The sequence below is a fragment of the Suricata suricatta genome, chromosome 14, assembly GCF_006229205.1.
Source record: "Suricata suricatta isolate VVHF042 chromosome 14, meerkat_22Aug2017_6uvM2_HiC, whole genome shotgun sequence".
In the NCBI taxonomy this organism is placed as follows: Eukaryota; Metazoa; Chordata; class Mammalia; order Carnivora; family Herpestidae; genus Suricata; species Suricata suricatta.
The window spans coordinates 72,125,923-72,139,750 of NC_043713.1; the positions used below are offsets into that span (position 1 = coordinate 72,125,923).

At 44.9% G+C, this 13,828-nt stretch overlaps 1 protein-coding gene across 1 annotated transcript in view; it reads right to left on the bottom strand.

Moving 5' to 3' along the window:
• The window catches only part of MYO1H (myosin IH), a 44,987-nt gene that overhangs the window by 15,973 nt on the left and 15,186 nt on the right, over window positions 1-13,828 (bottom strand). Inside the window, exons 11-17 of the mRNA XM_029921613.1 lie at window positions 13,509-13,614; window positions 13,127-13,207; window positions 11,218-11,309; window positions 7,858-7,952; window positions 3,685-3,731; window positions 810-890; window positions 43-148 (exon numbers count right to left, since the gene is read on the bottom strand). Coding sequence (XP_029777473.1) covers window positions 43-148; window positions 810-890; window positions 3,685-3,731; window positions 7,858-7,952; window positions 11,218-11,309; window positions 13,127-13,207; window positions 13,509-13,614 — 608 coding nt within the window. The remainder of the gene's footprint in view (window positions 1-42; window positions 149-809; window positions 891-3,684; window positions 3,732-7,857; window positions 7,953-11,217; window positions 11,310-13,126; window positions 13,208-13,508; window positions 13,615-13,828) is intronic.

Consider the following 13,828-nt stretch of genomic DNA (forward strand, 5'->3'; position numbering starts at 1 on the left):
TTATTTCCCTGAGTTCAGTGTTCAGAATGATTCATGACTCACTGGGTTCTTTCCTCTCATTGGGCTTGATGCAACGGATATATGAAGGTTCCTTAGAGATGAGAATTTCCAGAAGGCTGCTCAGGCTGTTTTTAAACTGAGTCCCCACCTTGAAAGAGAGAATGAGAGAGAGAGAGAGAGAGGGGGGGGGGGAGGGAGAATGAATGAATGAATGAGTAAAGTAGACATTGCAGCTCCAAGTAAACACAGAGAAGATTGGCTAGCCCTTTAGGTCCCAACTCCTGACAGACTGCCTTATCCATTACCACTTTGCCTGAGTCCTGGCCTAAGAAGTACAATCTCAGACTGGTCAGAGGACAAGCACCTGTCCAGAATTCTTCGCTCACTTCACAGGTATGTGATGAGTGCCTCCTAAGAACCAGTATCGCCATTGAGACCATCACCCCCACTGCCCTCTCACTTCCTTGATACCAAGATTCCTTTATGAAATACTGTTTTAAGTTCTTTCTTTGATGGTATTTTCCCATACTTTCTTCCACTAGATTGTAAGCCCCAAGAGAACATGGACCTTGTCCATTTTGTTATCGCTAAATCCTGTACCCTCCTACCCAGTAGGCACTCGGTGAGTGCAAATAAACACACTGGTTGCTACACTTGGAAAATATATAGTAGAATGTGTTAGCAACATTTCCAGGGAAAGAAAGGACACCTTAAAATGTATACATAACTGGGGATAACTACACCCTCTGGCTGATTTCTGCTACCTTTCTAATTCTGGATGAGCATTTTTCCCCCACCTCCCCACTCACCGTTGGTGGCCTTCTCCGGTTTTCTAACTCAGCTACTAGGAAGCATTCCTTCAGGATGCGGTTTTTGGACCTGCAGAGCACCTGCAAGTAAAAAGAAAGGAGCTCCACATTCAGTGTTTCAGAAATCACTAAGGAAAGCTTAACAAATGTGCACAAGGTCCCAGAGCCATTTACTTCCGGAGCACTTGAAGAAGAGGGGGAAAACCACAGTCAAACATGGAAGGAAATGTTTAAAGCTTCATTTTTTCGATTTTTAAAAAAGTTTATTTATTTATTTTTGAGAGGCGGGCTCGGAGCATAAGCAGAGGAGGGGCAGAGAGAGAGAGAGAGGGAGACGTAGAATCTGAAGCAGGCTCCAGGCTCCGAGCTGTCAGCACAGAGCCTGACACAGGGCTTGAACCCACGAACCGTGAGATCATGACCTGAGCTCAAGCTGGACACTTAACCAACTGAGCCCCCCAGGCGCCCCTAGAAGGAAATGTTTAAATACTGGGTCCACTGCTCTGTCTACATGGTGAGGCCGTCTGATTGTTTTCTCTCTGACACAGTAAAGCAATCATTATTGCCTAGTTCAGCTGCTACAGAAAGAACCAGCTCTTGAAGAATGATCTCCCAGATACGGTGTTAAGAGAAAAAAGACGCAGGACCACACGCACGGTGTGCAATTATCGTGTGAAGAGAAAAGATAAAGAGTGAGATACACACACGTCTCAGTCTGTACCATCCCTGGGAGGATACACAGTCAGATGGCTAGAACAGCTGGCTCTCAGGAGAGAGACTTAGTGACACGGGACCAGCTTCGTTCCCCTGTGCACACATTTCCAAAATAATCTGTGTTACTTTGATTAAAAAAACTAATTTGAGCGGCACCTGGGTGCCTTAGTCAGTTGAGCATCCAACTCAACTCTTGGTTTCGACTCAGGTCACGATCCCAGGGTTGTGGGATTGAGCCCCGTGTTGGGCTGTATCCCTCCCTCCATCTCTCTCTCTCTCTCTCTCTCTCCCCAACCCTGTCCCTTTGCATGTATTAATAAAAAGATTCTCTCCCTGGGGGCACCAGAGTGGCTCAGTCAGTTAAGCATCTGACTCTTGATTTTGGGTCAGGTCATGATCTCATAGTTTGTGAGTTCAAGCCCTGTGTCAGGCTCTGCACTGACAGTGTGGAGCCTGCTTGGGATTCTCCTTCTCTGCTCATCCCCTATTCATGCTTTTTATGTCTCTCTCAAAATAAATCAATAAACTTTAAAAAATAAAATATCCCTCTCAATCATATTAACTTATTTCTTCATAGCATTTCTCACTGATGGATAATTCATCATGTACAGTTGACCTTTGAACAATATGGATTTGAACCACTGGATCTACTTACATGTAGGTCTTTTTACAGTAACAGTACTGTAAATGTATTTTAAGATTTTCTTTTTTTTTTTAATATATTTATTGTCAAGTTGGCTAACATACAGTGCATATAGTGTGCTCTTGGTTTTAGGAGTAGATTTTCATGATTCATCGCTTACATACAACACCCAGTGCTCATCCCAACAAGTGCCCTCCTCAATGCCCGTCACCCATTTTCCTCTCCCCTCATCTCTCTTCATCAACCCTTTGTTCTCTGTATTTAGGAGTCTTTTTAAGATTTTCTTACTGGGGCGCCTGACCGGCTTAGTCGGTTAAGCATCCGATTTCGGCTCAGGTCATGATCTTGTGGTTTGTGGGTTTGAGCCCCGCATCAGGCTGTGTGCTGACAGCTAGCTCAGAGCCTGGAGACTGCTTCGGATTCTGTGTCTCCCTCTCTCTTTGACCCTCCCCTGTTCACACTCTCTCTCTCTCTCTCTCTCTCTGACCCTCCCCTGCTTGTGCTGCCTCTGTCTCTCAAAAATAAACAAGAAACATAAAACAATAAAAGAAAAAGATTTTCTTACTAACATTGTTTCTCTAGCTTACCTTAAGAATACGGCATATATAATACATATAACATAAAAATTTTGTGTTAATTAACTATTTACATATCAGAAAGGTTTCTAAGGTCAATAGTAGGCTGTTAGTAGTTAAGTTGTGGGGAGTCAAGTTTATACATAGATTTATATTTTTTATTTTTTTAATGTTTTTTTATTTTTTGAGAGAGAGAGAGAGAGAGAGAGAGACAGTATGAGCAGGGGAGGGACAGAGATTGAGGGAGACACAGAATCTGAAGACATGCTCCAGACTCTGAGCTAGCTATAAGCACAAAGCCCGACACAGGGCTCGAACCCACAAACTGAGATCATGACCTGAGCCGAAGCTGGATGCTCAACCAACTGAGCCACCCAGGGGCCCCTATACATAGATTTTAAAAAATTATTTCTTTTTGAGAAACAGAAAGCATGGCAGAGGCAGAGAAAGAGGAAGAGAGAATCCCAGGCAGGCTCCGCACGGTCAATGCAGAGCCCAATGTGGGGCTTGAACTCATGAACTATGAGATCATGACCTGTGCCGAAGTCAGAAGCTTAACCAACTGAGCCAGCCAGGTGCCCCAGTTATACGTGGATGTTTGATGGCGTGGAGGATTGGCAGATCATGCTGTTCAAGGGCCAATGTGTATATTTATCCTCGGCTGCTCCCCACCCCCACGGTAAGCCTCATGAGCAGGAGGAGCCCCCAGAGCAGGTCCAGAGTCTGGCACACAGCAGGGGCAACACACACACGTGAGTAGGCATGTTGGATCAAGGGCACATCGAATGGATGATCTCGAATATTGTTCTGGCCATGACATGCTGAAATTCTACCACAAGGTACTTCAGAGAAAAATGCAGAAGGCCAAATCTAGCCTCAAATCCATGTCATGGGTGATACCGGATAACCATCAGAAACATACATAGTTAAACTTCACACTTACTTCTTTCAGATGTCTGTAGAGGAGATCATTGTTTTTTTCCAAGAAGCCTGTAAGATGTTGAACATGTTTTGAATCAATGGCTTTGCCTGAAAATGCATTTCTGTCCCAAGCGATTGCAAAAGGAAACCCTGAAAATAATCTCCTAGGATCAGGTCAGAGTTTCCCAACCTCGGCACTACTGACATTTGGGGTTGAAAAGACTTTGTGGTGGGGTCTTTCTTGTGAATCATGCACCCCTGACCTCCACCCACGAGATGTCAGTTCCCTGGTTGCAAATACCAAATTTGTCTCTAGACATGACAGGTGTTCCGGGAGGCGTGATCTCCCCCCTGGTTGAGAACGAGGTCCTCAGGATGGAGTTCATGGCATATATGCTAAACTCTCTCACTTAGCTATCACATGAATGTAGAGACTTTATGTGAAGTATTGTATATACGCCCTCATCCCCTAGCAAAGAACTACATATAAAAGGAATAACATCAGAACAGTGAAGGGGACCCTGAATTTCAAGAGCAGACAGGTGAATCCAGGTGAGAAAACCATCCCTACCACTTAGGAAAGCCAAACTGAAGTCCCAGGACTAGAGGGACCCACCGGTATCTTCATACAAAGGGAGGGGTGCCTGGGTGGCTCAGTCGGTTGGGCGTCCGATTTCGGCTCAGGTCATGATCTCACGGTTCGTGGGTTCCAGCCTCGCGTCAGGCTCTGTGCTGACAGCTCAGAGCACGGAGCATGTCTTCGGATTCTGTGTCTCCCTCTCTCTCTGACCCTCCCCTGCCACCCTGTCTCTCTCTCTCAAAAATAAATAAAACATTAAAAAACATTAAAAAAATAAAAAATAAACAAAGGGAAACTTGGTTTATAAGTGCTCGCTGAAAACCTAAACGGTCACTCATAATTATGTTAGTGACTAAAGGACATTATAAAATCAAAAGCAACTAAAAAAAGGCATGTATCAGAAGTGCCTAAGATACAACCTTTTCAGAAGACGTTTTGGAGTCACCAAGACTAGCGTTTTTAGTGTGGTAAAACAGACCGGACATAACATTTAGCGTTTTGGCTGTTTTTATGTGCTCAGTGGCATTAAGTACAGCCACGCTGTTGTGGGACTGGCGCCACTATCTGTCTCCAAAGCACCTCATCTTCTTAACTGAAACTCGGACCCCATTAAAGCGTCCCTCCTCCTGCCCCCCTCCCCCTCCCCCAGGGAACCACTACTTCCTGCCTCTGGAGTTTGACCACCCTCTGCGCCTTATCACAGGAATGGTGCAGGGTTTTGTCCTTTTGTAACTGGCTTATTTAGCTCAGCATAATGTTTTCTTTCTAAACGTTTTTAAAAAATGTTTATTGTTAGAGAGAGAGAACGAGAACGAACAAGCAGGGGAGGGGCAGACAGGGAGACAGAGGACTTGAAGTGGAGAACCCGACTCGGGGCTTGAACCCATGAATCACGAGATCATGACCTGAGCCAAAGTTGGCCACGCCATCGACTGAGCCACCCAGGTGCCCCCTAGACTAATTTCTGATAGAACTTTGAACTCAGCAGTGTCACTTCTGGGAATTTATGCTACGTGTATAACAGGCACAGATTGGCCAAGTGCACTATGCCCGGATGTCAACCACAGCACGGTTTATAAGATACAAAACTGGAAACAAGCTGTGTCCATCAAACACAGACACAGCCCTAGAGGGAGTGCTTGGAGCCTCTCAGAAGAAATGGGGTGCCGTCTGTTGGCTGCTACAGAGAGTGGATGTGAGTTTGGAGGCAAAAGGTGGGGGTCTGAACCCTAGCTCTGCCCCTTACTAGCTGAGTGACCCTGGGCAAGTTACTTGACTTCTCTGAGCTCAACTGCCTCCTAGATTAAAAGAGGAACAATAATGAAAGGGTTCTGTGAGGTTTAAATGAATGATAGAGGTGAAGCCCTGGGGCAGTGGCTTAGTCGGTTGGGTGTCTGACTTCGGGTTAGGTCATGATCTTGAGGTTCGTGAGTTTGACCCTACACTGGGCTGTCTGCCGTCTGCACCAAGCCTGCTTTGGACCCTCTGTCCACCATCAGCCCCTGTCCTTCTCCTGCTCACACTATTTCTCTCAAAAATAAACATTTAGGCCACCTGGATGCATGTGACTTCAGCTCAGGTCATGATCTCATGAGTTTGAGTCCCACATTGGGTGAGTTTGAGCCGTGATTCAGGTGAGCCCTGCTTCTCTCTCTCTCTCTGCCCCTAGCTCTCTTGCCCACGCCCAACTCTCTCTCTCTCAAAAACAAACATACATTTAAAACAAAAGCAAAAAACAATTTTTCTCATTTCCATTAAATGAAATCAAAAAAGCAAAAGAGAACACAAAATAATCTGTGTTACTTAAATGTGTGTGCACATATTTGGTATTTGGATGTGTATGTGTGCCCCCATGTATTCAAGTATATGCAGAAGATATTTCTATTTTCCTGAAAGGAATTACAAGAAACTGTTGGTTCCTGTGGTTACCTCAGGGAGAAGCTAGGAATAGAGGGGACTTTTCGTTTCATTTTTTGGACTTTTCTGTACCATTAGGAACTTCTTGTGTGACATGTATTTTATCGATTGATGAAAATCAATCAATTATCCACAGAGTCATCCCATTTGAAATGTTTTCTGTTTTTATACCACTCTGAATTCTAGAGAAAAAAAATACATTACTTTTTAAATATTCTAAGAGAAACATATTTAAAAGTGAAAATAATTTAGGGGTGCCTGGCTTGCAGTCAATTGAGCATGTGACTCTTGATCTCAGGGTTGGGAGTTTAAGCCCCATGTTGGGTATGGAGCCTACTTAATCTTAAAAAAAATTTTTTTTTACATTTATTATTGAGAGAGACAGAGCACGAATGGGGTAGGGGCAAAGAGAGAAGGAGACCCAGAATCCGAAGCAAGCTCCAGGCTCTGAGCAAGCTGTCAGCACAGAGCCTGATGTGGGGCCTATGCCTGCAAACCACGAGTCCATGACCTGAGCCACAATTGGCTGCTCAACCAACTGAGCCACCCAGGTGCCCCAACTTTAAAAAAGAACTATAAAAAAAAGAAAAGAGTGGAAATAATTTAGAACCTAAGGCAGAAATGCCAAAAGAAAATGTTCGTAGGAGCAATGTTAGTAAGAGCTCAAAAGCATGAACAATGCAAATGCCTATCAGCTGATGAATGGATAAACGAAATGAGGTATATCCATAGAATGGAATATTATTTAGCAATGAAAGTAATAACACAGACGAACCTTGAAAATGTGATGCTAAGGGAAAGAAGCTGGACACATGCTGTATGATTCCATTTATTCTTTAAAAAATTTTTTACATTTATTATTGAGAGAGAGAGAGAGAGAGAGAGACAGAGAGACAGAGAGACAGAGCCTGAACAGGGGAGGGGCAGAGAGAGAAGGAGACACAGAATCAGAAGTAGGCTCCAGGTTCCGAGCAAGCTGTCAGCACAGAGACTGATGCAGGGCCCAAACCCATGAACCATGAGATCATGACCTGAGCCGAAGCCGGATGCTCAACCGACTGAGCCACCCAGGCGCCCCTGTGTGATTCCATTTAGATGAAATACCCAGAACAGGCAATTTGCAGAGACAAAATGGATTAGCTCACAGCTGTGGGGGATGGGGCTGGGAAACTAGGGAGTGATTGCTAATGCAAACAAGGTTTCTTTTTGGGGTGAAGTGGTTTTTTTTTTTTGTTAAATATTTATTTTGAGAGAGAGAGAGAGTGAGCGAGCAAGCACACCAGCAGGAGAGGGGCAGAGAGCAAGAGGGAGAATCCCAAGCAGGCTCTGCACCATCAGTGTGGAGCCTGACTTGGGGCTCGATCTCACAAACCGTGAGATCATGACCAGAGCTGAAGCCAAGAGTTGGCCACTTAACAGACTGAGCCACGCCAGGCACCCCGGGGTTGAAATGTTCCAAAATGCATAGCATAGCGGTGATGGGTGCATAACTATAAAGTGAAGAGAGTAAAACACTACTGGATGGTACACTCTGAATGGGTGAAATGAAGTGGTTAGACATAAAAGTAATAAAGAGAAAACTTCAAATGGCCTGCTTGCAAGCACAGCCAGGGACTGTGTGGGCCAGATGTGCAGCCATTTCATCAGTGGATACAGGGACGCCTGTATGACCGTGACCTACACCCCATGGACACTCACCTTTGGTGCAGTATGTGACCTCCCCTGCGTAATGGAAGAGCCGGAACTCCATCCAGCCAATCCTCTTTCGGCCCTTTGGCCCTGCCAGCTTCCGGCTGCAAGACAGAAAAAGACACGAACTGAACCTCCCTAGTTTGCTGTAACAAAACACACCAGCATATAAAGCAAAGAGCAGAAGAGAAGCCTTGATAAGTTGTTCAGGAACATGACAATCGGCTGAAGGTCAGCCCTGGAAACCAAACACACCAGGCAGTTCCCAGGAAGCCTTGCTACCTAGCTCATCTGCATATAGACTGAGGTCTCTCTAAGATAAGATCTTTCTCTGTGCAGAAAGGGGACCGCCTTGCATGGCTGGTGGGAACGCAAACTGGTGCAGCCACTGTGGGAAACAGTAGGGAGGTTCCTCCAAAAGTTAAAATAGAACTATTCTGTGATCTGGCAATTGCACGACTAGGTATTTATCCAAAAACACAAATTCTAAAGGATATATCCACTCCTATGTTTATTACGGCGTTATTTATAATAGCCAAATCATGGAAGCAGCCCAGGTGTCCATCAATGGATGGATGGATGAAGAGGATGTGGTATATATATGCCATGGAATGTTCCGCAGCCACGGAAAAGAATGACATCTTGCCATTTGCAGTGACACGGACAGGGCTAAACAGCATAATGCTGAGCAGTCAGTCAGAGGAAGACAAATGCCATGCAATTTCATTCATGTGTGGAATTTAAGAAATGAATGAACAAAGGTGGGAGGGGGGGAGAGACAAACCAAGAAACAAACTCTAAACTATAGAGAACAAGCTGATGGTTACCAGAAAGGACTGGGGTGGGGACGTGGGGGAAATAGGTGATGGGAACTGAGGACTGAACTGGTGGGTTTTTTTTATGTTTTTTATTTATTTTTGAGAGACAGAGAGAGACAGCATGAGCAGGGGAGGATCAGAGAGAGAGGGAGACACAGAGTCTGAAGCAGGCTCCAGGCTCTGAGCTAGCTGTCAGCACAGAGCCTGAGGCGGGGCTCAAACCCTCGAACCACAAGATCATGACCTGAGCTGAAGCTGGATGCTCAACCATCTGAGCCACCCAGGCGCCCCCAGAGGACTGTACTTGTGATGAGCACTGGGTATTGTATGGAAGGGTTGAGTCACTTTACTGCACACCTGAAACTAACCTAACACTGAATGTTAACTAACTGGAATTGACATAAAAACTTAAAAGTAAAACGTGGCCCTTCCCCTGAGAACTGAGGAACTAAAACACATGCGTGGGCCACAGAAAACACATTGATTTATACAATGAAAGAACTTCTACTTTTTCCAGGTGACGACTAAAAACAAATTTGCTACATTTTTATGATGTTAAGTGACTAAAATAGTCATAAAACATTTTTCAGAGTCTGGTGATTCCTAACTTTTTATAACCTTTCTTGAAATGTATATACATATATATTGACAATGCAGACACACCAAGTGTAGAGTTCAGTGAATGTTAGCGCCATTAACACCCAGGTAACCAGCACCCAGATCGAGAAACAGAACAGAACTGGTTCCCTGGGAACCACCCCACCCCCACCTGGAGCCCTTGCCAGTTCTGACCTGACACCTAACACACAGGTTGGTTTTTATCTGGTTTTATACTTTATAGAAACACAATTGTATAGTACGTACCCTTTTGTGTCTGAGTCCTCTCTTTCCTTAAAAAAAAAAAACGTTTATTTTTGAGAGAGAACATGAATGCGGGAGGGACAGACAGAGAGAGGGACAGAGGATCTGAAGCAGGCTCTGTGCGGACAGCAGAGAGCCTGACCAGGGCTTGAACTCATGAATCGTGAGATCATGACCTGAGCTGAAGTCAGATGCTTAACAGACTGAGCCACCCAGGTGTCCCTGTGTCTGATTCCTCTTGCCTACATGTTCTGTGACTTATCCAAATCACTGCATATAGTTATAGATTTTTCATTCTCGTGGCTATGTATTATTCCATTTGTGAATATACCGTAATTCAATTTTCCATTTTTTAAAGATTAAAAAAATGTTAAGTTTACATATTTATTTTGAAAGAGAGAATGCAAGTGGGAGAGGGTCAGAGAGAGAGAGATACAGGAAGAAAGAGAATCCCAAGCAGACTCTGCACCGTCAGCACAGAGCCTGATGCGGGGTTTGAACTCAAGGACCATGAAATAGTGACCTGAGCTGAAGTTGGACATTTAACAGACTCTGAGCCACCCAGGTGCCCCTCAGTTTTCTATTTTTGACTCATTTCCCCTTATTCTTGCAATATTCTGCAAAAGCTCTGATAAAGCCAGTACCACTTACCTGGCCTCTGCCATGGCCAGAGAAAGCACTAGGTGATTTATGGAGTCATTACAATGTTACACATTAGGTATATTAATAAGTTGCATGTCTTGTAATTTAAAACCAGGGCTTTAGGATTCCAGAGCATGAGATATTAAATTCTCTCCTCCTTGCCTCAAAGACTAATTAAATTTCTAGTCGATTTTCTGGGATGCTGCCAACGCTCTTTCTCTGGGTCGGCGTGGTACTAATGGAAGCACACGTGAACATGAAAGTTCGCTGGGCTGTCCACTTCAGATCCACACAGAGCACTGTATGTATTTTATATCTGATACCTAACTTTAAATTTCTGGGGTTCCGGGGTGGCTCAGTCCATTACGTGTCTGACTTCTGGTTTCAGCTCTGGTCATGATCTCACTGTTCATGAGAAAGAGCCCCGTGTTGGGTTCTGTGCTGACTGCACTGAGCCTGGCTGGCCCCTTCCCTCTTTCCCTGTCCCTCCCCTGCTTGCACTCTCTCTCTCAAAATAAACATTTTTTAAAAATTAAAAAAAGACTATTTCATAAAGAAGACTATTTCACGTGTGTGACCCTGTCTACAGTGTAATGATCATAAAGATACAAAATCTTAGGGGCACCTGGGTGGCTCAGTTGGTTAGTGTCTGACTTCAGCTCAGGTCATGATCTCACAGTTTGTGAGTTAAGGCCCTGCATGGGACTTCTTGCTGACAGCTCCGAGCTTGGAGTCTGTTTTGGATTCTGTGTCTCCCTCTCTCTTTTTCTCTCTGCCCCTCCCCTGCTTGCACTCAAGTCTCTCTTGCTCTCAAAAAGAAACAAACATTAAAAAAAATACAAAATCTTAGAACATTCCACCTGGAATCTGAGTTTAATTTGTACTAACACAAGGTACGCATCTATAGGAGTTGGTGCATAATTATGGTGCATCACGTTTCTATGTATGAAGAAGTACTTTTACTCTTGGGGTCCGCTGCCCACATACCCAAGAAAATGGATAATTGATGAGCTTCCCCAACCAACGGCTTGTCAAGCGAGATACATACGTTTGGAAGTGTGCGTGCTTGCCTACTTTCTCTTCCAGTTTCTCCAGGAAACTCAAGTCTGTAGCGGGACCAGGACGGATACATTCTTCATCCTTCCAGAGAAAAAGAGAAGCCTCGATCCATCTCATCTCACACCATCGATTCCGAGTTTACATGCCTTCGCCAGCGGCGGTAGAATGTCCTGGACTAAAATACCATCACCTCAACACAAGTTCAGGTGAACCTTGGGGGTGGGAGGCCAGTGATCCCTCACGTGTGCTTAGCTTCTCATGGGATTGGAAATTCCATGAAAAGTCACCTCTTCCCCCCCCCCCCCCCCCCGCCATGTTTCCAAAGTCTTCCCAGGGACGCTCTGCGGCTCCCAGGATCAGCTTCCTTGGACACACCACCTCGTCTTCTCTTCACCAGTCACTGTTGACCAAGCCCATATCCCCTCTGACCAGGAGCAAAATCTCCATGGAAAGAAAGCTATAAGCCACGGGCATGTAACTTCTCACATTTCTCCAGCTGTGTCTTTCCACTTCCTATTTCGGGTCCCTCACATCGATAACATTTAAGAGACCATCTTTAAAATCAACCCTGCTGCTTTCATTAAAACAACCAGAAAAAACCGGGGTTAAGGTTGGTGAGACAACTCTTTTGAAGGAGCATGTTTATGCTTTCAGATTCCATTTATGGAAAACCAGATAGAAACAAGTATCTATTACAAAAGCATATTTTAAAATACCAGTGTAGCCGTCCACGTGAGCACTGAGCGCACAGGGAATGGCTCACATTAGTCCGGGCTCCTGGAACTTGCTTCTCCAGACGTCCGCCCGCCCTTCCCAGCCACCTTGGCTACAACTGAATCGTCCTTCCCAGCACATCTCAGCTTTAGAGCTTTTTCCCTTCATTGTACCACGTGCTCATTCTGCCCATGAACTTGTTTGTTGCGCTAGAATTTAAAGCGTCATGAATGGAGCGGTTTTGATCTGTTTTGTCCACCACTGAGCCCCGAAGCACAGGGCACAATCATGGCACCAAGTACGCATTCGATACGTATTTGTTGAATGGATGGGGTCTGAGCACTGACCACACACTGGCATCATTCTAAGCGCTGCACATGTCAATCTGAACCTGTCCTTACAATTCCTCGAGATAAATGCCACCATCACTGCGTCTATTTAAAGACAAGCAGAGGAGCTGAGAGAGGGTAAGACACCCACCCAATTTTACATAACTAGCAAACAATGGGGCTGGCATCTGACTTCGGGTCGTGCCCATGTTCCTGGCAACCACAGTCACCCTCTGTTCCCGGCGGTGCTTTAGAATCTTGTTTACACCACAGTTCGGTGCTGATGGCGGCAGGCGGGCAGGAGAACGGGGACCAGTTGTTTTCATTATAAGGGAGAAGATCCCAAAGGCAAAGAAATACTTTCTCATTCACTTTAGATTTTTAAAAAGTGGTGTTTGGGGGCATCTGGGTGGCCCAGTCGGTTAAGCATCTGACTTCGGCTCAGGTCATGATCTCGTGGTCCATGGGTTCGAGCCCCGCGTCAGGCTCCGTGCTGACAGCTCTGAGCCTGGAGCTGCTGTTGATTCTGTGTCTCCCTCTCTCTACCCACCCCCCCCTCCTGCTCTGTCTCTCTTAGAAATAAACAAACATTAAAAATGTAATGTTTGAACTGGAGCAATCGGGCATGGATGTTCTCAGAAGTTCCAACAGGTCAAGACAAAGTCACGGGTGCACCCCAAGGAGTCTCAACTCTGGATCAATGCACAGTCTTTGTAAAACCTTCCTTTGTGGTTTCTGGCTTTCTGCTCATGTTAAGTAACCCGTTTTAAGCCTGGGGGGCGGTGGGGGGCGCGGAATTCTGCGTGTTGGCAACACCGTAGGAACAGACTCTAAGTCAACGGTAATTTTTCTCACCAGAATGGAAATGATACCCTTGTGCCTCTCTTCCACCAAATCACAGATGATCTTGTTGTTGAAATACTGAATTGGCTCCCACTAAAATGACAAAGAGAAAAGAATTCTCCAAGGGGGGGTTTAGGTGAACAGAAAACAGATCTCTTCTAAATTGATTTTTCCAACATTATTTTTCCAAAATCCGATTTTTTAAATCTCTAACATTAATAAAAAAGAAACTTTCTGAATGTCCAAGGAATTTCCCAGGAAAAAAGCAGGGCAGGAGTGAAAAATAATTCTTAGTACTAAGGGGGACAAAGTCTCCAGGGAAATGTTATTTCTGGAGCAGATCTCTTTTGCTAGACTAAGAAAGCAAATGAAGAGGAAACATTAAGACGTTTACCTCTATGCCTTCCATTTCATATTCTGCCTGTTCCGCCTTAAGCGTCCTCTCAATTAACAGCTGCTGGAGTTTCTCATTGCAATAATTGATGCAGAATTGTTCAAAACTGGAGAGGCCAAAAAGTTAAATAACTAAAGCCACACGAGTAGACCAATGAAAAAATTGTACTTACTTATTTTTATTATTTTAAGGGTTATTTTGAGAGAGAGAGTGAAAGTGGGGGGAGGGGGAAGGGAAGAGAGAGAATCCCAAGTAGGCTCTGTGCAGTCAGTGTAGAGATCGACGTGGGCCTTGATCCCGTGACCCATGAGAACATGACC